The sequence below is a fragment of the Carettochelys insculpta genome, chromosome 12, assembly GCF_033958435.1.
Source record: "Carettochelys insculpta isolate YL-2023 chromosome 12, ASM3395843v1, whole genome shotgun sequence".
In the NCBI taxonomy this organism is placed as follows: Eukaryota; Metazoa; Chordata; order Testudines; family Carettochelyidae; genus Carettochelys; species Carettochelys insculpta.
Genome location: NC_134148.1, coordinates 19,305,984 through 19,332,337, shown reverse-complemented (window position 1 = coordinate 19,332,337; position 26,354 = coordinate 19,305,984). Strand labels below are relative to the sequence as shown.

Sequence of the window (26,354 nt, the reverse complement as noted above, 5' to 3'; positions counted from 1 at the left end):
TGTCTGGGAAAATAAAGGTTTCTGAGGAAACCAGGGGAAATATAAATTGTGCAATACACCTACCTGACTCTAGCGAGGCTGGCGTGGTCCACTTTTTCCAAACCAACACCTATGTTAACAAAGGCAATATTAAAACATAAAATGTCTTCAGAAAATAAGTGGATTGTCATCAGCTATCTGTGGGAAAGATGCTGACAAACTCAGAATATAATGTGAAGCAAACACCTTCTGTCCCCTCAACCCAGCAACAGAGAAAAAGAGGACTTGCGCATACAGTAATCTTTCCTCTCAAACTTCTGTAATGCATTTAGGCCTTTGTTTTAATCCTTTGCTCTATATGTTGTGTACCGTTTAAATGACAAAACAAAGCTTTGTTCTGAGGAACCAGTTTTTGATTCAATTTAATCAGCTGCTGTCCAAGGCTCACAAAACAGGAGTATTTCACACTTTCAAAGTGAATTAAGCTAAAACAAATTAAGGACATTTTAATTCTGTGTGAGTATCAACAAATATATTTAATGTAGTTTAATCACTTCAAAACACATCTTTAGTTAATTTAGGTGAACATTCTTGTGTATTCCTGTTGGAATAAAACTCAATTATGGATAAGACTGCACAGATGGGTGCAGGTAGTGAAACTTGTCCCCGACAAGGGGCACTCAAGGAAATAAAAAAGATTTTGAAAATACTCTGTCCTCTGTGACAGTACTCTTACATTAGGAAATGTCCTAACTTAAGAAACTGCACTTCCCATCATCTGTCCATGTATCAGTTTCTAAAGTGAACTCCTTAGCAAGTCCATTTATCAAGCATGCACTGTTTGAGAAATGTATTGATCCAAACTAACTACAACATTGACTTAAACTGTAGCTATTATAAACATTTTGGATCCTTTTTCATAACATTAAACAGCAATTTCTTGCTGCTAACAGCACGTAGAAATAAGATGACATCTAGTGGTATGCAACAAAACGTTCACGGGAATTTCAGTTATCTTGTGATAACACATCCTCTTTTCTCTTCTGGTAAGCCTTCCTAAACTCTTCACCAAGCATGTTAACATCATCTTCATCTTTAAGTATTCCCTGAAATTAGGAGACAGGAATAAATATTGTCCATGTTACTTAGCTCTTGTAAAATATTCTTGATGATATATATTAGGTGTATATATATGCAAGACACTGTAGTACACAGCCTGTGATACTCCTGTGAAATTTGAAATAATAGTAAGAGCAGATAGGCAGTTTCTTCTGTAAAGAAGCACAATTGTTTTGGAGGTTGAGTTTTATTTTAAACCGATGTTAAGATGAGTCTTGAATAAGGAGGTTAGAAGTTACCAAAACCTTCTATAAGTGTATTAGTTTTAAGTGTGGGAAGTTCCTGACATCACATAATATGTCTAAATATTATTTGTTTGAGATGGAGCTTATCATCAATGCAAGTGAGAATATGTACATCGCAAAAGTTTTGCACATAATAGCCTACATTGACTCCAGATAGCAAAGTAGTGGGGACATCACAGCATGGGTTAGTGAACCAAGAAGATGTCCAGGGTTCACACTAGGCTTGTACTACTAGCAATGAAGGCCACACTAAGCTGACTATAAGTTTGACTATTGCCTATGCTAACTCGACTCAATGTGCCTTAGATAGGCTAACCCAATGTTTCACAAAGTTTGGTACATGGACCACTAGTGGTATGCGAAAAGATTTCAAGGGGTAAATGGCAGTAAATAAATTTCTAAAAATCAGGAGATACGCACTGGGACTGGGGGTACACCAATCTGGCTGAAGTCCCAAAAGGAGTATCCAAATGTTGTAAGTCTGGGAAACACTGGGCTAGCCTATACACAGCTTTTGCTTTGTGGACACACTGGCTATCTCTTGTAAGGGCCCCAGCACAGACCCAATCTTCCAGACTCATAAAAATCCAGGAAATACATTAAAGAGACCTTGGTCAGGTCAAGATTCACCACAAACTTAAGTTCTTTTACAATCTGGAAAACAGTTAAAAAACTATAATTGGAGTTTGGAAAAAAAAAAAAATCTATTGACCACCACCAAAAGTGAAAAATTACATAAGTGCAAGACCACCTGAGGGTAACAGAAAACCCTCTCTCTACTTCGCTCAGCCCATGCTGAAAGTAATGTCTTATATCTTCGTACTTACAACTTACACCTGTATTTTACCAATTTAATGCAGTTCAGAGTTTTTTTTATTCTCTTGTATGTTTTCTTTAAGTGCACAATTGACAAGTCAAACTCAATGCCTGTTGCAACTATTTTTGGAATTTGCATGGGGGGAGGGAGGGGAAATTCCACATATCTGTCAGAAAGTCAAAACTAAGTAATGTTCCTTTCAGACCTCACTTCAGAAGCACACATGATGTGTAAACAATAGAAACCCAAAGAAGGGAGGAAAGGACTGAATTAAGGAATGGATGCTAATGGGAGATGTGCCTTCAACACTACAAGAAACAAATTCCTGTATTGGTTTCAAAAACCAAACCAAAAAAGGCTCCATCGGGCACATCTTGAGATAATTATTCTCTCTGTAAGAACAGCCCCACTAGCAAGAGTTAGATGGAAATTTAACCTTCTAAAAGTTACAAATCCACACCTGGATGTTCTATATTAGAATACAATTACAAATAAATGTTAGACGTCCCATTTGCTCCATGGCAGTGGATTAGAGTTGGATGCTATACCTCAACTCTATACCACGTATGTCCACATGGCATCCAGCTCCAGTCTTCCTTCTCCAGCCATAGGGAATATATTGGAGGAGGGAGAAATGTGGCTGAATATTCTCTACTTCAGCAATTCTCTGCTTCCAAGAGTTCAGAGAAATCACGCAAAGCATACTGTTAGTTGGCACAGCATTCAGGCTGCCTTCAATTATGGTTAGAGCTGAGCTGCCCTCCCAGCTGTCACCCAAACACAAAAAGCCAAAATGGGCTTTTAGTTGGTTTGCTCCTCACAGGCCTGCACTAAGTACAGTAATGTAGCTGCAGTATATTTTAAAATTAGTTGTTGATACTATCCTTGAAGTAAAATTGTTAAGAAAACACAGGTTTATGGGATGAACATATCAAGCATTGGGGGAAAATAACTATAATAATTCACTTACTCTAGGCAGATACCCCAATAATTTAGTCGCATGTTCTTTAAGAAGTTTCTGTCTTTCTTCTTCAACAATTGCATGAATATTTCCTTGTCTTCTCTCTTCCAACTGCCTTTCTTCAAGTTCACGCTCCTACAGAAAACAACATGTTATTGTTACCTTTACTTCTGTTTTATAAAGGTTAACTTCACCTGCAGAACTAGAAAAGGACTGCAGGAGAGCAAAGAAAGGGCTTCTACTTCACTGCTCAGCTTCTGCATCATCTTACAAGGTAGTTTTTTGTTATGATACTTTGTTGCTAACACACAAATTCACTATACAAACAGGATGAGAAAATGGCTTTGAAGGAGCAAATTACTGTTTAAATACAGAAGCTGTGTGTACATCAGCCCTCACCTTTCAAAAGGGGAATGCTAATGAGACACTTTGGAATATACTAATGAGGCATTGCCATGAATTTTGAGGAGTAAAGGCACTTCGATGTGCCTGCGGCTACATGCATGCTGGTACTTCAAAGTTTGACACTTCGAAGTTGCCGCGGGAGAGAATTAGCCTAACAAGTGATGTGTATTCACCGCAGCACTTAATTAGTAACCTCCCATCGCCCTGATTAACATGCCCCCTTCAAAGTTGGGGCAAGTGTAGATCCAGCCTATGTGAGCAATTTATCTGTCAGTTAAATGCTTTAATTCCTAACAATTTAAATACAAGGTGTTATTTTCCTTTACGGAAATGTATGTTCATTATTGGTATAAAGTCTGAACTGTAGTATGGTACATAACTGCAGTAGTTAAAATAGCGTAACAGCCTTTAATAAAGCAAAACAATGACGAAGTGCTAATACTCTGGAGCTAACATATTTGAATGTCATTTTCAATAGACTGATTTTGTGCTTCTCCATTTCTGCAGTGCGAGCAAATTATCTGGTACAGTCTTTTAATTCCTATAGCAATGTGATTTATTAAACAAACAATATTTTATATTTAAAAATGATTTTGCATTTCTACCTTTCCACCTAAAAAGTATTCCAACATGTTTTTTAAGTTGAAGAAGAATTATGATATCCAAGAAAAGAAAGGTCCCTCTTGGCTCCAAAGCTAACATTGCTATTTAGTTGGATTAACATGTGATATGTCATCTGCTTTAAAAAGGTATGGAAAATTTTCATACTCTGTATGTGAGTGCAGTAAAAGCTCTTCCCATTATTCCCGGTGAATACGCAGCACTTCGTTAGGCTAATTCTCTCCCGCGGCAACTTCAAAGTATCAAACTTTGAAGTGTCAAACTTGGAAGTGCTGGCATGTGTGTAGCCGCGGGCACATCGAAGTGCCTTTACTCCTCAAAATTCATGGCAACCCCTCATGAAACTTTATTGTTTAAGACCTAGTGAATTAATTCACTTAGTTTTACTCCCAATTTTGTTTATAAAACGTCTAGACTGTTTACATTCACTTTTGAGTGTGAGCCTAATGGGTAAATGTGAACTTGGATCTGTTTATCACAGCTTCCATTCCTGTGCTATGATTCCTTTGGAGATTTAAGCATCACTAGCCAAAGGAAATTTTGTGATTTAAACTTTAAAAATAAATTCTTTGAACTTAAGCATCATTTTGAGACAACAGCATGTTTGATTTTTTTTTAAATGACTATTTTCTATAATAGTCTCAGAGGGGTAGCTGTGTTTAGTCTTCACAAATATCAAGCTATCATGTAGTACCTTAGAGATTAACAAATTTATTAGGTGAATAAACACTCTTGTGGTGAAGACCCACTTCCTCAGATGATTGAAGATTTCTGCAATATTGCTGAATGGACCTAAAACAGCATACTAAACTCCTCTTGTGGCAAGTTCAGTGCTTTTTTGTGCCAGTACTTGCCAGTACTGAGTACTACCACCTTGTCAGCCCCCACCATAGGATTGGCTGGGGGCGGGGTGCAGGAGGCCAGCTGAGGACCAGCTCCTTAAAAAAACAAAAACAAATAAAACAAAAAACAAAACAAAACAAAAAAGGAACTGAGCAAGTATATATGCTTGCATGGGCCCCTGCAGGGTATGCTGACTTTAACAGAGTTCCATCTGCACGCAGAGGTTTAGGATAAGGAATCTACTTGCTAGATCATGGCCTTAATTAACAAAATTCATTGTAAGTTTAGCCAAAATTATCCATGACAAGGTTTTTCCCTCTGTAAAATAAAAAGCAAAAAGTATTTCCCTTTCCTTGAATAGGGATTTGGAAATAGAAGTAGCAATCTCAACAAATTGTTGCAAATATTGTCTTACAATTTTAACAGCTTTCAGCTCATATCGAAATCTAAAGAGAAGAAAAGAGAATCCTCTTACTTTGTCTGCAAGGAACTGCTTGTGACGCTCTTCAATAAGTTTTTCCACTGCCTTTCTGTGCTCCAACTGTTTCATTCTTCGTTTCTGAGCATTCATCTGTTCAATGCGATCATCCTCTGCTAACTTGGCTAACATCTTCTGTCTGAAGGCCTCTTCTTCTTCTTGCAAAGCCTGTAGCACTATCTTCTTGAAGGCTAGTTGTTCTTCATACATTTGCCTTAATTCTAGACGCTGCCTAATTCTCTTCTCTATTTCTGCCTATACAGAAAAGCCAACAGAATGCTAATATACTGCAAATATTGTATACCATATCTGGCCCTATGCATACCCTTGTATCCTTGCATCCAGCTAAACACTGACCTCACGAATATTATCAGTTTGTACATAAACCAATAAGGAGCGGCACAGATAAATATATAAATTAAAACAAAAATTATATTATTGGCAATCTATATGAGTCTCCCACCCTTAAAAAAAGATTCTTATACTAGAATTTGCACCGTTATTTATTGTGACTGTCATTCTGAAAACCAGCATGGATGATATTACAGAAAATATGTACAGTGTAACTATACAGTGCAAAATAAGGGCCATAAAATGCTGACCCTTCTGCTGCCTTCTTATTTAGCCACAGTACACATGACCTAGTGGAGGATTTAGCAAAGAAGTCAACCTTTAGATATTTTATTGTGGCATTTGAATAATGGCATCTGGCATGATCTTCTCTGGAAAAATCTTTTGGCTTATTTATAGTAAGCCTGGTCTTGCAGAATAAATAAGTGCACTTCAAAATTATGTAGAAACAGTAGATTCTATAACAGGGTGGGGAGCCTATTTTGGGTTGGGGACAACTGACCCACAGCAAACTTAGTCGAGGGCCACAAAAAAGTCAGAAAAAAAAACAAAAAACAAGCCTTCACTGAAGTGGCCTAACTGACACACCTTATCTAGTCCCCTACACTCCAGCCCCACAGACAAGGGGGTGGAAAAGGAGGAACTGAGGGCACAGGATGGAACCAAAAATGGGGGGGTGGCGTTCAGTGTGCAGGAAAGGGCTGCCATGGAGTACATGTGGAGTCTGGATGGGAGGGAGGCTACAAGAGTAGGCTGGGGATGTAAGGTATGGGTAGGAGGGAGCATGCAGGGGTGGGCTGCGGTGGGTGTCTGGGTGGGAGAGAAGATACAGCAGTGGGCTGTGTATGGGGCATCTGAGTGGGAGGTAAGGTGCATAAATGGGCTGGGGGCAGTGGTGGAGGGGTCAGATACAGGCTGGAGAGATCTTGGGCAGGAGGGACAGGGCAGGAGTGGGGTGAGCGTGGGGGATCTGGGCGATAAAAGGTCACTTACCACCACACACTGCCATTGCACCCCCCGCGCCAGCTGCAGGAATGGCAGCATGAAGAAACGCTCCCTGGAGAGCTTCTTCTGCCACTGCTCCCAGGCTCCATCCCTCCTATTGCTTTAACTGACCAATCATAGCAGCAAGGAGAGCGTCTCCAGATAATGCTGCACTGCCATCTCCCCAGCCAGAGGAGGGGGAGGATGAGCAGTGGTGTTGGAAAAGCCTTAAGCCGCTGGGCCTCTGACTTGCCTGACTTCAGCCCTTGAGGCTCGGGGGGGTCCACACTGCCCTCACCTGCCACAGGCTGGCTGCTGGGGACGGGAGCCCCTAGCAATGCTCCTTCTCATTTTTAACATCCATGGGTGGAATAAATTTTGTTATGTACACCACTAGAAACACATGCTGCCAGCAATCAGGTGGGCAGCACCTGAATTAGACTCATCTGTCTGTGATCTTAGGAACAAGTCCAAGTTATTCATATTGTAAAGATTGTCAGCGCCAACAAGTTGTCATAAGAATGTCTGAGACCTAAGCTTTCATTTGAAACACAAAACGGTCTCCAGCCCTCTTTCATGAAAAAGTAAACCCCAACATGCAAACCAATTGTCAAGAGGCTTGTCAATGGTAAAAAGAAAGTTGAACAAGCTGTTTTTAAGATGCTTGTTGGGACATCTCAGAAACTGCAACAGACTCACCAAGGGCCCTGATAATGACCCCCAAAATACCAAAAGCTTTAGAGACAGCAGATTCAAATAGGCTTAAGAAGGGATGTCAGCCCACCAACAATTTCAAAGGCAGATTGCTGAGGGAAAGTTATACTAAGTGCATGGTAGGAGGGTGGTACATGGCTACAGAAAAGCATTCTAGGCCTCAGGGGGTGTGTCTACACGAGGAACTAACTTGGAAGTTAACTTCAAAGTTAGGCACTACATTGAAGTAGCCAGCAGACAGTCTACACACATTTTCCCTTACTTCCAAGTTAACTTCAAAGTAGAGAGCCCAACTTCGAAGTCCTTACTTCCTTCCTGGGAATGGAGTAGTTCCCTACTTCAAAGTGTAACTTCGAAGTAGAGTGTGTAGATGCTAAACTTCAAAGTAAGCAACTTTAAAGATATTTTTGTAGTGTACACACAACTCCTAGGGAGTGGTAAAGATATCTGCTCACAAGCTTTCTAGGGTTTCTCTGCACTGCTGCTGGGAGTGTGCCTTCCAGCCCAAGATAATATGAATCTCTTTACTCAGGCTGAGGCTCATTTCCAGCTGCCCTATATACATACCCTAAGAGCTCTCCAGAGTTATCACCCTGGTGGACTATTACTTCAGGCATTTCCCAAGGTTTACAGGAAATGGTCCAGCAGGAGGACTGCAGGAAAGGAAAAAAGGAATGCCCTGTGAGGTACCAGCCTCCACCATCCACTTTGCTCTCCCCTTTAACCACTGCACCTCTATTGCCACAGCAGTGAAATACTCTTCTTGTGCATATTAGGAAGGGAACAAAAATTCCTGCAGACTTCAAAGTCAGCCTGCCTCTCACCTTCCTGCTCTTCCCAGTGTCACATTAGGACTATAATAAATAATAACACATGTTCATACAAAATAACTTTGAATTTATATTAAGATTGGGAGTTTGTATCAACAGCTTATGGATAAAATCCTCACAAGAATGTTGAAAAAATAAACCGTTAAAAAAGTGAAGAAATTCAGTATTACAGTTCAACATAAAAGGAACTTAAAACCCCCAAAGTATAGAAATGCATATTAAAGGTAGCCAAACAGCCCTACATATTTTTTACCATCTTAAACTTGGAACCCAGCTTTCAAATACAGTAAGAAACCTGTAACTCTTGTTGGCTGTGAAACACCAGCTGCAACAATCATCAAAATTGAAAGAGTAGAAAAATGAAAGATGGCAATTGGGACATATTTTTAAGTGTGATACTTTACAAACAGTTGAACTGCCATTTTTATAGCTGGAGTTCAAATTTTTTCAAAATCAAACTTTTCTAAGAACTGATCTGTCATGTAACAAGCCAACAGGCCTCAGAGAGCAGGAGTGGAAACTTCCATTCCTGTGGCACAACCAAGTGCCCGTCCCCATGTTATGAACAGTTACAGCCTTGAATCCTGCAAACATAAACACCAAATAGCCATATCAGCCCCAACACCTGCGTTTAGATGTGAGAACCTAAGAAACCAGTAACCAGGGCAACCTTGGCTTCAGCCCTGTGAGAACATTAAAACTGGCATTAAGCCAATATGCACATACCCAATGAACAGCTAAGGGATCAAATCACTGTAAGGTCTTGCCCCTAGCTGAATTTCAGTGGGACTCTCCACCTCAGGGGTACAGTGGACCCTCAATTTGCACAACAGTTACATTCCTGGAAAGCCAGGTGTAAGTCAAAATTCATGCAAGTCAAGGGGGCGGGGCCAACAGCTCAGCACCAGCAGCCACTGCTGCAGCTGGGAATAGGGGATCCTCCTGTTAAGGGGGAAGAGAGCTGGCAGAGCACTTTGCTCAGCCAGCTCTACCCTGGGGTGCTGACACTGGGGAGGCAGGGATCTCCTTGTTAACAGGGATCCCCGTGTTAAAAGGCTACAGACTGGCTGGCTGTGAGCCAGCTCAGCCACAGCAGCTGCTGCCGCCTGGGCGGGGTAGGAGGTGATTCCCCTATGATCGCACCTGGCTTGGGGTGCCCTCAGTGCCATTGCGAGGAGAGACTTGGGGGGGCCCCCTTGTTAACAGGGATTCCCCCCCGTTAAACAGCTGCTGGCTGGTGGAGCAAAGCTCCACCAGCTCAGCCATAGGCAGCAGCTGCCACCGCACAGACGAGGGGGAGGAGATCCTCCCGTGTAAGGGAAACAGATCTTCCCTGAGTGCCGTCGCTGGGGCAGTGGGGGTTGGGCAAGCCCAACACCAACCTCCCCAGGGTCCCCACCTCCAGGCAATGGCTCTCAGAGGAAGAGCTGTTCCCCTTTCACAGGGAGATCTCCTCCCTCTTTGCCTGTGCGGCAGCGGCTGCCTCTGGCTGAGCTGATGGAGCTCTGCTCCACCATCCAGCAGCTTTTTAATAGGGAGGATGAGGGAGATTCCTGTTAACAAGGAGCTTTCCCTACCCCACCTCCCAGCACTCAGGGGAACCAGCTCTGGTCCCTTTTGATAGGGAGATCTCCTCTACCCTCACCTGTGCAGCAGCAGCTGCTGCCTCTGGCTGGGTCTTCCGGGGTCCCCCTCCAATCACGCTAATATGAGATACATGCATGTCAAATGCACATATTTCGAGGGTTTACTGTACCTTGGACTAATTCCCCCAGCTGGAGCAGCGTCCGCCATGGCCTTGATGTGAGGCGCTTCGGGACTGGAACTCTCCGTGGCAGAAAAGGGATGTAAGCATGCCAAAATGCCTCTTATCCAGTCACATTTCTTTTGTGCTTTGCTTGCTAATGTGTAGCTTGTGAATCTAACTCTGTAAAACCTTGGAGTAGATAAGCTTAATAAAGTAAGTTATTCCTAATCGGCTTTGTGTTGAAGTGAATCCCATGATCCTGTCTGTCCTTAGCCTGTGAATTGACATGGTCCTGCACCAGCAATCAAAAGGTGTGAAACAATCTCAATTACAGGGAAGGCTGACTGACCTTAGCTAGTGCTGTAAGTACTTTGTAAGATAAAGTAATAAAGTATGTTCACTACTAAATATTTTTTCTGTACTTCTGTTGGATGAGGCCCCATTATTTCTCTCACAGTTCTGCAACAATCAAGGTTCTTTTGCTTCCAATCCACACAGGTTTATCTGTGCCTGAACTAGTATGGTAACATAAAACACTTAGGCCGTTTCTACACAGGCCACTTCCTTTGAAAGTGGCATGCTAATACACGGAGCGAAAGATGCTAATGAGGCATGGATGCAAATTCCCCACACCTCATTAGCATAATGTCATGTGATTTGGAGTCCAGAAGACTGTTCTTCTGGACTCCAAAACGCCATGTAGAAGCACAGACCCGGGGTGGGGCTTCCAGAAGGATGTGCTTCTTCTGGAAGCCCCTTCTTCCCAAAAATTTTCAGGAAGAAGGGCCTCGGGAAGAAAGACTTCCTTCCGGAAGCACCCCCAGGGCCGCACTTCTACACGGCGTTTTGGTGTCCGGAAGAATGGTCTTCCAGACTCCAAATCACATGACGTTATGCTAATAAGGTGTGGGGAATTTGCATCCATGCCTCATTAGCATCTTTCACTCCATCTATTAGCATGCCACTTCCTAAGGAAGTGGCCTGTGTAGAAACAGCCCACTGCATTAAGGGCCAAAGCCTGACATCAGATACCTGTGCCAGCTCCCACTGGAAGTCTTCAGTGGAAGACCGATGTACTAATCTAACAGGAAAATCTGGTCCAGGAAAAAAAAAGAATTGTACTTGATACTCACTGCTTTAAATCACTGGCAAATACCTACCATCTCTTTTTTTCTTTCAGCCTCAGCTTGTTCCTCAAGATATAGCTCTTGTCGCACTTGTTCAAGATCTTCACGTTCCTGTTGCTCTCTTTCAAGATTCTGTGCTATCTATTAAAACATTAGTAAGAAAATTTTTTAAATTTCATATCAGAGATCACACATTTTATAAGATTCCAAATTTTCTGGTAGCTATTTTAATACCATATTTTGGAGCTTTTGTTTTCTTTCCTCACTTGCTTGAGCTTTAGCCATCCGATCTTCTTCTCTTTGCTGTTGCATGTTGGCAAACTCCATGATTTTCCTATTTTCTTCTTCCATCTCTTCACGCTTCTTTCTCCTCCAAATAGCCTGTTCTTTTTTAAATTCTTCTATGTATCTCTGAGTTGCTCTCATTTTCTCTAACTTGAGTTGTTTTTCCCTATACAAAAATACAAATACCTAAATAATTCTTCTAAAAATTATACTTTGATTTTAATCATTAATATGGTCTCACTCTTTGTAAAATAATATATCCCATTATGGATAGAAAAGCAGCTACCTAGTGTCCCAAAGACCCTCACTATTTCCTATTACTGTAGTCCATCTAAAAGATCCCATGCCACAACTACCTTTCTTCAGATAGTTTCTCTAATCCTACCTTAAGCTGCAGCCTGCAAGGCTTGGGGCTTCCACCACCCTCCACAGCAAGGTAAGGCAATGGGGGCAGTAATGGGGTGGTGCCTGCATGGTACTCTTCCCTGCAGTGCACAGAGTCATGCAGAGCCACTTGCCTCTCCCCTTACCAGAGCTGCAGCAGGTAGGTGCTCCAATCCCATCCCCTCGCACTCAAAGCCTGCACCTCCTACCCAGCCTTCATGCTAATCCAGCTCCAGCGTCCCTCCCTTCTGGACCCTGCCTCTCCACCCCACACCCTGCTCTTGGACCCTGCCTCTGTTCCAGACTCCACCCCAGCAGCACCCTCCTGCACACTGAACCCTTTATTTTTGGCCCCAGATTCCCAGAAGGGTTAATTTGGCCATCGGGCTGGAGCTTGAAGAGAGGACCACATCTGTGAGGGTTTTTTTTCCTGCTCTTCACTTTGAGTGGTGGGCCAGGTCAGTAAGGTTTTTTTCTGTGGATCAGAGGCCTGAGCTCCAAAAAGGCCTTGTTTAAGACTATACATAGTTACTCTATAAAACTTGGCACATGTGCTCCATGCATATACCACCAGAAAGCAGGAGCAGGTGGCACATTTTAATATCACTGGCTGAGCTCTATTTTGGAGTTGTAAGCTCAAGGAGCTATACTTTAAGATCAGAAATGTTTCAGAAAGCAGAAACTCATTATTTTTTCCTGAATAACTTACCCAGAATAAAGCTACCTTCCCCTACCCCTCCCCATGAGCCAAACTGCCACATATGACAATCTGGCTGCATCAAGTGGACATGTATGACCATGAAAAGCTGAAATCTGTGTTACATAACCACTTCTGGGATAAGGAGAATCAAGGAAGTACTCCTTCAATAAGCTTCAGACTTGACAGCTGGACAGCAACAGCACAACCTCAGATGGATGACAAAAGTACTTATGCCCAAATCAGACAAACATGCTTCAAGCTATTTATATTTAGGAAAGAACTTAAGGATATGCTTAGCATGTGTACTGAACAGGGATGCTTTCTTTAATATTGGGCCTCATAATGTATAATAAACATGCACAAATTCGTAAATCTTATATGTCATCACATGGTATTTTTTGGTAAAATACAAAACCATAAAGAACTAACTTTTGGTCTTCCTCATAGATCTTCCTTACGATTTCATCAATCATGAGTTTTTCTTTTAGGAATGCCTCATAAGCATCCTGCTTCTTTTCTTCTTGTTCCTCAAGCTGTTTTTCCAGTTCTTGCTGATAAAGTATTTTCTCCTTATTTCGCCTTAGTTCTGCAGAACTCTCTTCCATTATCAACTTTTCCTGCTCTTCCTTCATCTTCTGTGCTATTTCAGCATCATGTTTCTGTTAAAAACATCATAAGATTTTTCCCTCCTCTCTTATGAGTATAATCTGAAATGAAAAACTATAAAGTATAGACAAACAATCTTACAGCATCTCAGTGTACCAAAAAAAGGAAGAAGTTATTCACTCTGCTACCTTTGCTTTATTTGTGGCGTGTTTTGCAAGAAGACCCCCCTTATAAAGGCACTCATCCCAATGTGAAGAGATGAATCCTTTTCTGCTTGTGCAGATAAGCTGCCACTACTGCCAGCACCTTGGAGAATACCATGGGTGCAGTGGAGAGGCCAAAGGGACATACCATGTACTGGAAGTACTGTCCACCCACCATAAAACTGGGGTATTTCCTATATGTAGGCTGGCTGGGCACATGGAAATAAGCATCCTGAAGGTCACAAGTTGCCAGCCAGTTGTGGTACTGCAACTGTGAACCCTCTACCTTGCCATGCAGCAGGACAGGTCCTCATGCTGACAGGGTGGAGCATGGGACTTTGTTAGACCCGTTATTTTGCCAGTAGCAGAGAACAGTATTTGTGCCAGTGATGCAATTGTTTTAGGTTTTTGAGTCACATTTGGCTTAGGCTTGCCTGCTTACATCCAGGTCTTGCAACTTTCAGGGTGCAGTAGGAGACGGCAGCTCCAGCAAGGTGTTGTCCGAAATCCCACAGAGGAACAGAGCCAGCTTGATATCATGGAACTGCCCTCTCTTGGGTGATGGGGATTCCCTGTTTACATCTGCATTCACTCTCTTAGGTGGTTTAGAGGATGCAAAGGTTGCAACTGGAATAGCAGCTGATGCTTTATCTGACATTGCTGTATGAATAATCTAGATGGGATGCACAGAAACACAGAACCAGTAAAGTACTGAGGTAAAATAGCTGCTGTGCTGTGTAAATGCTGAGACAAAATAGGGCTCACTTAAGAACACCCCATGTACTCAGCAACCCTCCCTGCACAGCCCCTTTCAGGCAAAAAAAGACTCTAGCCTGGTAAAGGTAGGCAGGTGAGAGCGGTGAAGTATATGCAACAGCAGCTGCAGTAAGCCTGAAGTAGATGGGGGGTGGGGATTGAGGGGACTGGTCTGAGGCGGTCTCCTCAGATAAAGGAAAGAAATGACAAATGAAATGAGAAAATACTTTTCTACCACAGTGCTTGGCATTGGAATAGCAGGCAGTTGTTTAACCCTGTGGTCAGCCATTGTAGGCTTGGGCCTCTCAGAATGCTTAGGTATGCTCGCCAGGACTTTAGACCCTCAGGCAGGTAGCAAACCCTGCTCCAGTAAGTGCTTGTCCAGAGCCCCAGTGGGGGAATGGAGCTGGTTTAGACTTCAGAGATCAACCTTTATTTATTTGAAGGGGATTCCCTTTTAGCTGCTGAACATGCTCTCCTCTCATTGGAGGAGACAGAGCAAGCAGCTGAGGCTGGGAGCACTGGCTTGCCCAAAATCGCCACTTGTGATAGTGGCAGCAGGGATGTGGGGTGACCAGGATCTGATGCCAGTATGAAGGAACACTTGAAGGAAAACTGTTGGTGAAAAAAATATCCAAGTTCTCCTAGCCCCAACTGTCAGTTGCCAAATGACAGTAAACTGCATGGTGCCTGGCAGGCAATACCAGCAAAGAGAGAATGCACAGTTGCCAGTCTTGAAGAAAGTAGTGTTTGAGAGAAAAAAAACTCCTGTACTGTGTAAAATACTGAGACAAAATAGGGGTCACTTAAAAACATCCCTTGTGCTCAGTGACCCCCTCTTCAGGAGAATAAAAAGGCTCTGGTAAACCAGGCAGGCAAGAGCTGTAAAATATGTGCAGCAGAAGCTGCTATAAGCGAAAGGTAAAACAGAAAAAGCAGGGGAGGGGAGGAATTTTAGGGGACCAGTGTGAAGTGGTCCCCTGAGGTAAAAAGAGAGCCAAAAATGGGCGACGGGAACAGGGGATCTTAATGTGCCCCTGTGCTGTGGAGCATAGCGAACAGCTACTGCTCCTGTGTCAGGCTGGGGAGATTTTTGTAGGTGCTACATCTTACACAGTGCTTTTCTGTGTTGTGGTGCTGGTTGTTCTAGCACAGAGGCAGAGCTGGTAGGAGCTGCCGATGGAGGCATATGTAGCTTTTCCGAAGCTGATGCCTCAGTAGCTCCAACTGACACGGCTCACTTGGTCTCTGCCTCAGTTCTTCTGGCTGAGGTGGACCTGCGTTTCCTCATGGCGCAATATACTGATGGCAGCAGGGAATGCGAGGCTCTGGGCAGCGCTGATGGAGATCATGCCGGTCAAGCCCTTGTGGCTTGAGAGCCTTTGCAAGGTGATAGAGCTGCCCTATCAAAGGGCTTGTGCTGCATCCACATCTCCCCTGGTTTGTCCCTTGGTAGCTGAGACTTTTCCCAGAGCTCAGCCTTGGGCCATGCTTCACAGGAAGCTCTTGTGGCTTGTGAGCCTTTGCGCGGCGATGAAGTTGCCCTATCAGAGGGCTTTTGCTGCACCCACATTTCCTCTGGTTTGTCCATGCGTAAGAGACTTTTCCCAAAACATTGCCTTGAGACGCACTTTGCGGTCATTTCTCACCCTTGCCAACATGTTCTGGCAATGAGGGCACTTGTTCATCAAGTAAGACTCTCCAAGGCATTTTACACAGGAGGCATGCCCGTCAGAAACAGGCACAGAGGCTCTACATGAGTCACAGTTCTTCATTCCAGGAGAACCCGGAATGTTGAAAGAAGAAAAAAAGCCCTGCTGCTGTGTGGCAGCAGCCCCCCCCCCCACACCTTATTTTCACCCATTCGTAAATAGGGTAAAAAAGTAGAACTATTAAATCTATGATGTAAAGGGTAAAGCTATGAATTTCTAATTCTTTTTCAGTATCAAGAACAGCTGCTCTGAAATCTGTCTTCAGCCTGGGACAGTTAAAAAGGAACTAAATGAGGGCTGTGCCACACATGCATTCCAACACAGCAGCTGCAGCAACTCAAGATACTGAGTGCGCAGGTGCAGCAGGGGTTGACGGAGGATAGGGGCACTCTTCTGAAAAGCTTTACAATTTGCAGTGCTGGGATGCATCGAGACCTGAGTGGAGTACCCGCAATGACCACTTGAAGGAAAAGTAAAAGTTTTCATCCTGAAAGATGGCCTACAAATGTAGATAACCATTTTGTGCTGAATTAACAGGTGGGGTAAAAGCAGACTATTACCTCAATGCCTAAATCAGGGGTTGACATGTGGCTATGTGGTTTTTTGGCCAGTTGAGTGTGGCTAGTTAGTTTGAACAATAAAAATATTTTCAGAATAATGTGGGTACTTCACCATAGCAGTAGGCATTATAGTAGTGACTGTTTCAGAACTCGTTGGGTACCACAAACTAGACCTATAAGAAAATGTATGCATGTAGAATGCTTCTTACAGCCTAGCTAATGATTAATATAGAAAGGTCACTGGAATATGGTGGCTAAGCTCTGCATACCATCTTTAATAAAGATTTTTTTAGCAAAATACATGAAAAGAATAAGTACTTGTTCAGAACGATGACAAAATCAGATTTACTTGCCTGTTTGTCAGCATTATCCCATACATCAACAGAATCTACGTCTTTCTGAAATTTTTTAAATATACATTTAAAAGCATTAAAATTTCCAGTGTATATTTCTAAAATCACCACACTAGCCATCCAGTACATAAGTACAGTGGTATTGTTTGCTATCACTTAATTCTGGGAAGGAAGCACATTGCAAAAGAAGAGAGTCAGTTAAATATTTAAAATAATTTGATGTGATATTTTATCATGCAGTTTAATTCACTATTGCTCTTATAGTTGCAAAAACTAAGCTTCTTTGCTATAGTGATGAAACAAAATCAGATCTACAACAAATAATTAGACTCCTACCTCTAATGACATTTTAGATAAATCAGCTTCATAATTAGGCTAATTTTAAGGGAGACATTTTCAGCATAGTTGCTTATTTTCAGCTGTTGCTGGGAATTAGAAAGATTAACCTATTCCTACTTATGCAAAAGGCAAAATTCATGGGCTACACTACAGCAGTGTTTCAAAAAAAGTTCTTCCAAAAGATCTCTTCCAAAAAAACTTCTTTCAAAAGAGCACATCTACACACACAAAAGCAGATTTAAAAAAAAAAAAAAAAAAATCAATCCACTCTTTTGATACAGAGCATCCATACCACCCCTTCTCTTTTGAAAGAACCAGCCAGGAATCGAAAAATCTAGTGCCAAGAGGACTGGTCTTTTGAAAGAAGGGCCCAAGGAGCTTCTACACACGTCTTTTTATTGAAAGAATCTTTCTAAAGAAGGTGCTCTTCCTGATCCAGGAGCGGAAGAGGAATTCTGGAAGAAGAACTGGCTTCTTTTAATTTACTTTCAAAGGAACACATTTTGTGTGTGGACGTACCACGTGTTCTTTCAAAAAAAGGGCCAGATTTTCCAAAAGTACTTGCTAGTGTTGATGCAGCCATGCAGATTTCAATGACAAAAGGATAAGGATCTCACTTTCCATGAATCACAATGAATATTAAGCCTATTAACCAAATTTTGCATTTGTACAAAGTAATGAATATTTACAGGCCTGCATATTTGACTTCCTGCCTAATACAAATCATTAGCAGCCATGAAAGGTAGGAATGAAACTTTTGTCATGTACAAAAAGCCCTAAGTTTTACTCTTCCTACAGTAACTAGTCTAGAGATCAAAATAATTCTTTCATTATGTAAAAATGAATATTATCGTAACTGGTGTGTATGCTACCAAATTCAGCAGCATGGTTCCTTCCAAAGGGTTCTCTTCCAGTCATTTTGCATTCACACTATGCTACTGACCCAGGGAGTGCCTGTAAGCCGGGGTGGGAAACCTTTTTTGGTTTAGGGGCCACTGACCCACAGAAAAATTAGTCAGGGGGACACAAGTGAGAAGTAAAACAAACAAACAAAACCCATCTCAAAGACATGGTCCATGACTGAAAAACACATTCCTCTCATATACCAGTCCCAGAGCATAAGCGGGACCAGGACTAGCAGATTTTTGTGGACCTCCCTAGGCTCTTGTGTTGCGCCAAAAATGAGGGGGTCAGTGTGGACGGGGGCTGCCAAGAAGCCAGCTTGGGATAGGGTATAAGGTGTAGGAGCCAGCTGGGGTGGGAATGGGCAGGAGCGGGCTGCAGGAGTGGCCTGGGTTGTGGAGTCTGGGCAATAGGAGGGGTGCTTACTTGATGCAGCTACCCCAAGGCTTGTAGGTACCACTCCCCGCTGCTCTGACTGGCTGCAATTCCAGCCAATCAGAGCACTAGGAGAAAAGCCTGCAGTTGGTGTGTGATGCACTGTTGTTCCCACAACCAAGGGAAGGAGGAGGAGCAGCAGCAGCAGCATGTGAAACCACGTCCTGCCCCCACCAGGCAGAGCTTGTGAACCAAATCCAGCCTTGGCTTGCCTGACTCCAGCTTGTGAGATTGAGGGCTCCACACTTCAACCCCACAGCACGCCGGAGGCTGGGGAAGGGAGTCCATCACTTTGGGAACAGGATCCCACAAGCCAGATCCAGACTGCAGGCTAGGGGTTCCCAACCCCTGCTATACAACTTCTGTGCTGCACAGTCAAGGAAGCAGTACTTTTTAAGGCATAGAATCATAATATGAAACCATCAGGAAATGCCACATAATGTTAACGTTGCAGTTACATCCAGGCTGCTCTGCTTCACACAGAGATGTATTTTTGTATGGGATCAGGCTCTTGGGAATAAAGTAAGGAAATATACTAAGAAGCTGTGTTTACTTATGTCCTAGCCTGGAGAGGATCAGCCCGCCAGGCTAATGTAACTGACCATTTTAATGGAGGAGACAGAGTGATGGAGTTTCCTGGACTTAATCAGAGTGCTAATTGTGACAGTTGACAGAAACCCCGTATTCTTTTCCAGCCACTCGTATGGGAAAGGTACTACTCAATCCTGGCAGATAATTCCTCCTCTCCCCCACAATGGCTACGTCTACACGTGAAGCCTACATCGAAATAGCTTATTTTGATGTAGCAACATCGAAATAGGCTATTTCGATGAGTAACGTCTACACGTCCTCCAGGGCTGGCAACGTCGATGTTCAGCTTCGACGTTGCGCAGCACCACATTGAAATAGGCGCTGCGGGGAACGTCTACATGCCAAAGTAGCACACATCGAAATAAGGGTGCAAGGCACAGCTGCGGACAGGGTCACAGGGCGGACTCAACAGCAAGCCGCTCCCTTAAAGGGCCCCTCCCAGACACAGTTGCACTAAACAACACAAGATACACAGAGCTGACAACTGGTTGCAGACCCTGTGCCTGCAGCATGGATCCCCAGCTGCCGCAGCAGCAGCCAGAAGCCCTGGGCTAAGGGCTGCTGCCCACGGTGACCATAGAGCCCCGCAGGGGCTGGAGAGAGAGCATCTCTCAACCCCCCAGCTGATGGCCGCCATGGAGGACCCAGCAATTTCGACGTTGCGGGATGCGGATCGTCTACACGGTCCCTACTTCGACGTTGAACGTCGAAGTAGGGCACTATCCCCATCTCCTGATAAGGACAGCGACTTCGACGTCTCGCCGCCTAACGTCGAAGTTAACTTCGAAATAGCGCCCGACTCGTGTAGCCGTGACGGGCGCTATTTCGAAGTTAGTGCCGCTACTTCGAAGTAGCGTGCACGTGTAGACACGGCTAATATCATGTCTCTTCACCCAACAAGTCTAGCAATTAAGTTACTGACTGGAAAATATCTGTTAGTCTATAAGGTGCCACAGGACTTCTTGTTCTCAAAAATACAGACTAACACGGCTGTCTCTCTGATACTTGACTGGAAAAACTCCAGCAGAGTAGAAAAATAGAAAATTTGTTTGAACTTATGGAATAGGAGTGTATGGATAACATGGAACTGAGTTATGTTTCAACACACAATTACCACCCTCATGTGTATAATAGGAATTTGCACAGTGCTCTACATTGGGATCGCATCTCCTGAATGCATCTACTAGCAAGTGTCAGATAGGTCAGGCTTCAAAGAGGTAAAAACGTTTTGCAAGTTTTCAGTTCAGGAAAGTATCCCCATTCAGAAGTTCACTTAGACACCAACTTTATGTCCGATGACTTTAGGGGGAACTTCAGCATGTGCTTTAAAAATGTCTTTTCTGAATTGGAACCTAACACTTTTCTACCAAATTTGAACATGCAAGTGCTCTTTACTGGAATTCAATTATTTTTCTTCAGGAAATCAATTAACATTTGTATTATAACAGTACAAAAGTCTTCAATACTATTCCATTGAAGTTATTTAGACGGAATTTTATCTATATACACAGTGAAAATAAAAAAATGCATTACCATTTTCTCATATCTTATAGCTTCTTTTTCAGCAATCTGTGCTGCCCTTTCTTTATTTACATAAGCAGATTTCAGTTTCTTCTCTAGTTCTCGAAGTTCACAACTGCAAAAACAATGCTTTGTCAATGATGATTTGCAGAGATGCAAACTGTGTGAAAAATTTGGTCCATTACATAACACTTTGATCAGAGGCCAGATTAGAGTATTGGAGAACTGAGGTGACATACGCCATGGGACACGAAGTTAGGAGAGGACCAGCAGCTGAACTCAGAACTGAAATATGGATACGGAATGGGTTTAAAATACCACAGAATTGAGAACTGTAACTTTTTCCAATAATATTTATGATTACCATCGGCAAACCATTTTGCTTTTTCCACATTATTTAACTGTATTGCATGCGTCTAGTACCATAGGATACCAGCATTAATTAAGAACCCGCTAAGAACTGTAAGAAGAAATCATGCAATTGAGCACCTATTCGCACATGCATGATTGTTTACAGACATTTAGTTAAAATTAGAAAAAGTAATTAAAACAGGTATATTTCACATATTAAAAAGTAGTACAGAAAGAGAATATTTAAGAAGTGTAGGAAAGGTAGAAAAAAAGATGGAGAGTTGATAAGAAATATTTGAAGGCTTTCCAGTAAAGTGGGAAGAAGCCTGTGCTAGATGGTGGAATGAAAAAGGAAAGAAAAAAAAGAGAAAGAAAATCTGTGTGGAGGATTTTTAAAAATAAGGGATTTTTTTGTAATAAGTGGCAAAATTTCCACTGACTGAAGCCTGAAATGAAGAAAATTATTTGAGGATGTAGTTATGCTTTTTCGTATATGGTGGAGTCTGGACAGCTAGCATTTGAAGAGCTACGCAGATCGGAGCTACCACAATTGAAGACAAAAGGAAGGCATAATGTGAAGTTGGTATGAATGGCATTTTGTTCACTGCAAAGTTATAAAAGGCTATTCTAAAATCCTTTTTCAAAGAGGGCACCTTGAACATAGAGTGATCACTGACAGAATAATCACTTAACTTCTTTCCCTAAGTAAAATATTCAAGCATTAACCATGATTCCAACTTATCTTAACTTTAAACTGTGGCAAAAACTGGTAGTCTTGCTTTAATTTTATCTGCTCTCCTCTCTTGTCCATGTCATTTAGTCATCCACTGACATGATATTCACTTGCTACACTGTATTTTGTAATTAGCAGCTCTAAAAATCATTAATAGGCTATCCTAATCATTGACATAGTAGGCCACTGTTACTTGTCATAATTCTGATGTGCCCTACAAATGAGCTGGTGAACAGAGAAGATGGTGCATGCTTGGACCATTATTGGAGATACGGAATTTTAGCATTTCACTACATGACCAATAGCCACTTTTGATGTTACATGGGAAATTGTACTAATCCTTAAAAAAAGCCCTAATATTCCACGTCATCCTGTCCTTACCAAGTAACCCACCCACCCCACCTCCTGGACAAAAAAACCCAATCCCTTTTCTTTGACGAGGGATATAAAAGGTATAATTGAAAAGGTAAAAGGTATGACTGAATGGGAGGAAAAGTTTTGGTTCAGTAAGGTTTAGACCGATTCTTATTTTAACCATATTATCATTCTTAGGCAAATAAACAAATATGGATATAATCCCAAAGCCACAGAACTCTCAATCATGGCAAAAAGCACTTTAGTGGATTGACTGGTTATATGACAGGGGGCAACTAATATAAACATTTATACACAGGACTGATAATTACACTAGCAATCAAAATATGTAAATATTGTGTTTCTAAAACTAATGTGATTATTCAAATTAAAAAGGAAACTTATCTCTCTGTTAAAGAAGTACAAAAACTAAACTAATTTTAAGGGACAAATATTTCCCCTCTTACTGATATCAATACATATATTTATATTCATGTCAACAGGCAATATTTTACCCTAAAAGTCTTCAGTTTCTCACAAATCATTTTGAAAATATCTTTTTTACTTTTTAAAAAAATGATGTTAATAACTTAAAATCTGTGACACATGCTTTAAATTATTGAAAATCTTAGCTGCTGCCTTCACAAAAATAATTTTGTCTGGTCTGTTAGCATCAATAGTATGTTAATAAGGAGTTACAGTCTAGACTTCTAGTTTTCCATGATTCCTTAGCTGTGCCAGAGCACAACACAGATTTCAGGATTCATCATGGAAAAATATTAAAAATTCAAACCTCTTTCCTCAACTCCAGTTGCCTCTTTTTTTGTTTAAGCTGGGACAGAGAAGATGATGGAAGTTTAAAGATTTAAAATGGGCTAAGGAGGAGTAGCTGTGAAAATCAGAAAAAACAGACAACAGGGAGTGAAAGGGAAAGAAACAAACTTTACTCAAATTGACCAGAGCTACGAATAGTGAACATCTGTCACCCTGTTATCGTGGTTAACTTCATTTCTCATATCACATTATATTCAAGCTTCTTGCACCTCCTAGACTCCACCAAATTCTATCTTGCCTCCATTTCATTTTGTCTCTTACCACTGTGCTGCTCGGGGTCTCTGATTCTCTAATTTCACATCCTTCCTGTCCTCTTTAATATCTTTCTCAAACAGAACCATTTTCTCTCCCTTTCACCTGCGCCTGAAATGTCCTCCCTAATACTGTATGCTTTGCAGTCTTCCTCTTCTTTTAGTCTCCCCTCAAAACCCACCTCCATTCCAGTTTCTCCAATAAAGAAATACTTCTCTTAGCAATTCAACATGTATACATTAATTTTAAGGAAGCACACATGTACCTTTCAAAAACTAACAGGTTCATAATCTTAGTTTATTTAAAACTTTCCTCTCTCCCTCCCTTGCCTGAGGGCCCCTCTCACTGCATCCTGTTCTGTGGCATCAAAATTTAGGCTCAACCCCCACTGTAAAACAAAACAAAATAAAAAATGGAAATTATGCTGTTACTTCAATACAAATATTTTAAATATAAAAATTCAAAATTCAGCATTGATCAGTTTACAACAGTGGAATATTAGATTAAAATGAGATTACTGTATTTGTTCTATATTTAAAAATACCTGTTCTCTCTTATTTGCTGCCTCATTTTTTCATCCTTAAGCTTTTCGTAGTTTAATCTTGCCAATTCTCTTGCCAATCTTTCTTCCTGCTCCAGCTGCAGCGCTTTCAGTTTTTTGTTTTCTTCTGCCTGATCAGAGGAAATAATGTCACAATTTCCCCCCAAACATTTCAGACACTTATTCTCTCAAGAAGATTGATAATAAAAATATTCAATTTTAATGGTCAATTAAAAATGAGATTTGGAAAGAAGATAAATGGCCACACTTTGGAGCATAAACCAAGAAGAAACTGGGAAGAAATTTTCCCTTGTGACAGGGTTACAGGATTAGCGCCTATTTGCACCGTTTCTTCTCCTGAAAGTAGTGGAGTCTGGAAAAAGTCTGGGACAAGATCATAGACCATGATTTGATCCACCAGGGCAATTTGCATTGAGGTGTCCTTGTTCTTCTTTTAAAAAAACGTGTTCTTTCCTCATAGACAGTTACTGTGCTATAATGGGAGCCATACAGATTTAAACATAATAAATCATGTTATACAGTATAGCATACGGAGGTTAACATATAATGAGGGTCAGAAGCATGCTATGAAATCTATAGTGAAATTCAGTAAATTTATTATTTTGGAAGTGGACAGTGCCAGCATAACAGAAATGTCTTATAAACATAGGGCAGATGTGAAATAAAGTAAATTACTCTAGGAAGTTGTAAAAAAAACCATTTGAAAATGGAATAATTTAGTTTCCTCAGGAGTCTATCACTCAAATTAGTTTGGAACAAGTTAAATAATAGTTTTGGTCAGATAATCTATTTCAGGTAAACACAATCTATTTGTTTTAGTGTACAACTAAATATAGATACACACCTATTTAGGATGGCTATAATATAAAATAGTATATATTTATAATGTACAGCTTGAAAGAATACATTTTTCTAGACTAAAACAGTATGCTCATATACATGTTTTGTCTTCAACAAACCAAAATTATATTAAGATAGTCATATAGCCATTATTCATTCCATATTACAATTTTGTAACTCTTATTTCAATGAAAAGGATAAGAAGCCCTGCAAATTACTCCATCTGCTATATTGACTGTAAGATTAGCTAAATAATATTACAGTAAACTCTTTCATATCTGGCAGCCCCTGGACCAGGAGGTTGCCAGATATTCATATATGTTGGATAATAGAGAGATGTAACACTAAAGAAAAACAAGATTAGATATTAGGAAACAAACAAAAATGTATACAGAGTACTTTATTTACCAACAACAGTAGTGTTGTACACTGAAAACTTATACTCTATTCGCTGTATTTATTTGTATTTACTTTCACCATACTTTACTTATGGAAAACATAACTAAAATTAAATGCCGGTTATTTGAGAGTTCCAGATAATAGAATGCCACATCTGAAAGAATTTACTGTAGTTAGAATTGGGGGCATTTAGACATTTAGGATGCATCTACACTAGGAATTAACTTTGAAGTTAGGCACTACTTCAAAGTAGCCAGCAGAGAGTCTACACACATTTTCCCTTACTTCGAAGTTAACTTCAAAATTGGAAGCCCAACTTTGAAGTCCTTACTCCATTCCTGGGACTTTAACTTTGAAGTAGGGTGTGTGTAGACACTCAACTTCAAAGTAAACAACTTCAAAGTTATTTTTATAGTGTAGACACACCCTTAATGTTTTAAGCATGTTTTATCGTTCACACCTATCTTTTATATGTTGCATTGTCATCTTAGGTTATGAATTTTCCCTAGCAGGAACTGTACCTTCATATGAGTATGTGGGAACAGTAACTAGCACATGTGATAGGCACTACTGTAACTCAAATAAGTGCTCACTTTTTGAATAGCTTCCTCCATCTGGCTTTCATACTCTTCATCTTTCAGCAGCCTGGTGAGTCGCTTTTGATCGACACGTTCCTCAGCTTCCCACATCACCTCCAATTGCCTGATTCTCGCCAACTTTTTTTCATGGGCCAATTGGAGCAGATCTTTTTGATACAAATCCCGCATCTTTTTTTGATTCAGCTGGACAGCACTCAGCTGGGGAGTCTTTCTCATCGACTGCTGTGGGGGTGGGCGCGGGGAGGGCGAAGAGAAAGAATTTTACAAAGGAGCCGAACCACAGTCCCACAGGGAAGCACACAGCGGCATGAACTGAGTCAAGGGCGCCCTCTGGAGATTCAGGAGAGAGTAATCCAGGTTCAAACTCTCCGCCAGCCGCACAACTCCGATTTCTTGCAATATTTACGAAGACGCAGCTCGACCCCACAATTACTTTCAATACCACCGCCATGAGCGAAACGGGACTGAGGACCGCACACAGTGCAGCCCGTATGAACGGCCACTCATTCCGCTTCAAATCCGTCCCACCCCTTCCCTCCCCTTCTCCACCGCACCCCACCCGGCCCAGGGCCCCCGCACACCCCGACCGTCCCGATCTCGGCGCAACGCCGCTCCTCCACACTGCTCGCTGCCGCTGGTAACTCACCATCCTCTCGCAGTCCGAGAGAGCCGGGGAGAAGCAGCCACTAACGGGCGTTAATGTCTCACAGCCTCGCCCAGCCTCTCCCCTCCCCCAAAACCCGTCAAGCCCGCGCGCTGTTTGGGAGCCGAAGCCGTTGCCTCGGTAACAAGCGCAGACTCCAGCTTCCGGTCCGAGACAGGCGCAAAGACCACCTGTTTGGCATCCACGCTCTGATTGGC

The 26,354-nt window shown here is 41.8% G+C and overlaps 1 protein-coding gene and 1 long non-coding RNA gene across 2 annotated transcripts; one reads left to right on the top strand and one right to left on the bottom strand.

Annotated features, from left to right (window-relative positions):
* Positions 1–372: 372 nt before the first annotated feature.
* On the bottom strand, positions 373–26,352 carry MNS1 (meiosis specific nuclear structural 1). Its single transcript, XM_075006780.1, has 10 exons — positions 26,140–26,352; positions 25,488–25,715; positions 23,638–23,765; positions 20,582–20,684; positions 13,020–13,249; positions 11,456–11,672; positions 11,255–11,362; positions 5,466–5,723; positions 3,131–3,256; positions 373–1,085 (listed from the first exon to the last, which is right to left on the bottom strand). The coding sequence occupies exons 1-10, from the start codon at positions 26,140–26,142 to the stop codon at positions 987–989; spliced, it is 1,500 nt and encodes a 499-aa protein (XP_074862881.1). The 5' UTR covers positions 26,143–26,352; the 3' UTR covers positions 373–986.
* Positions 3,329–14,027, top strand: LOC142019639 (uncharacterized). The gene is made up of 3 exons (XR_012647141.1): positions 3,329–3,395; positions 11,275–11,376; positions 13,864–14,027. It is a non-coding gene; the product is annotated as an uncharacterized LOC142019639 (long non-coding RNA).
* Positions 26,353–26,354: the final 2 nt, after the last annotated feature.

Coding starts and splice junctions, on each gene's coding strand:
- MNS1 (XM_075006780.1), bottom strand. Junction 20,685..23,637: donor CAGCAAATAAGAGAGAACAG/GTATTTTTAAAT, acceptor TTGTTTTTGCAG/TTGTGAACTTCGAGAACTAG. Junction 3,257..5,465: donor AGCAGTTCCTTGCAGACAAA/GTAAGAGGATTC, acceptor TGTTTTCTGTAG/GAGCGTGAACTTGAAGAAAG.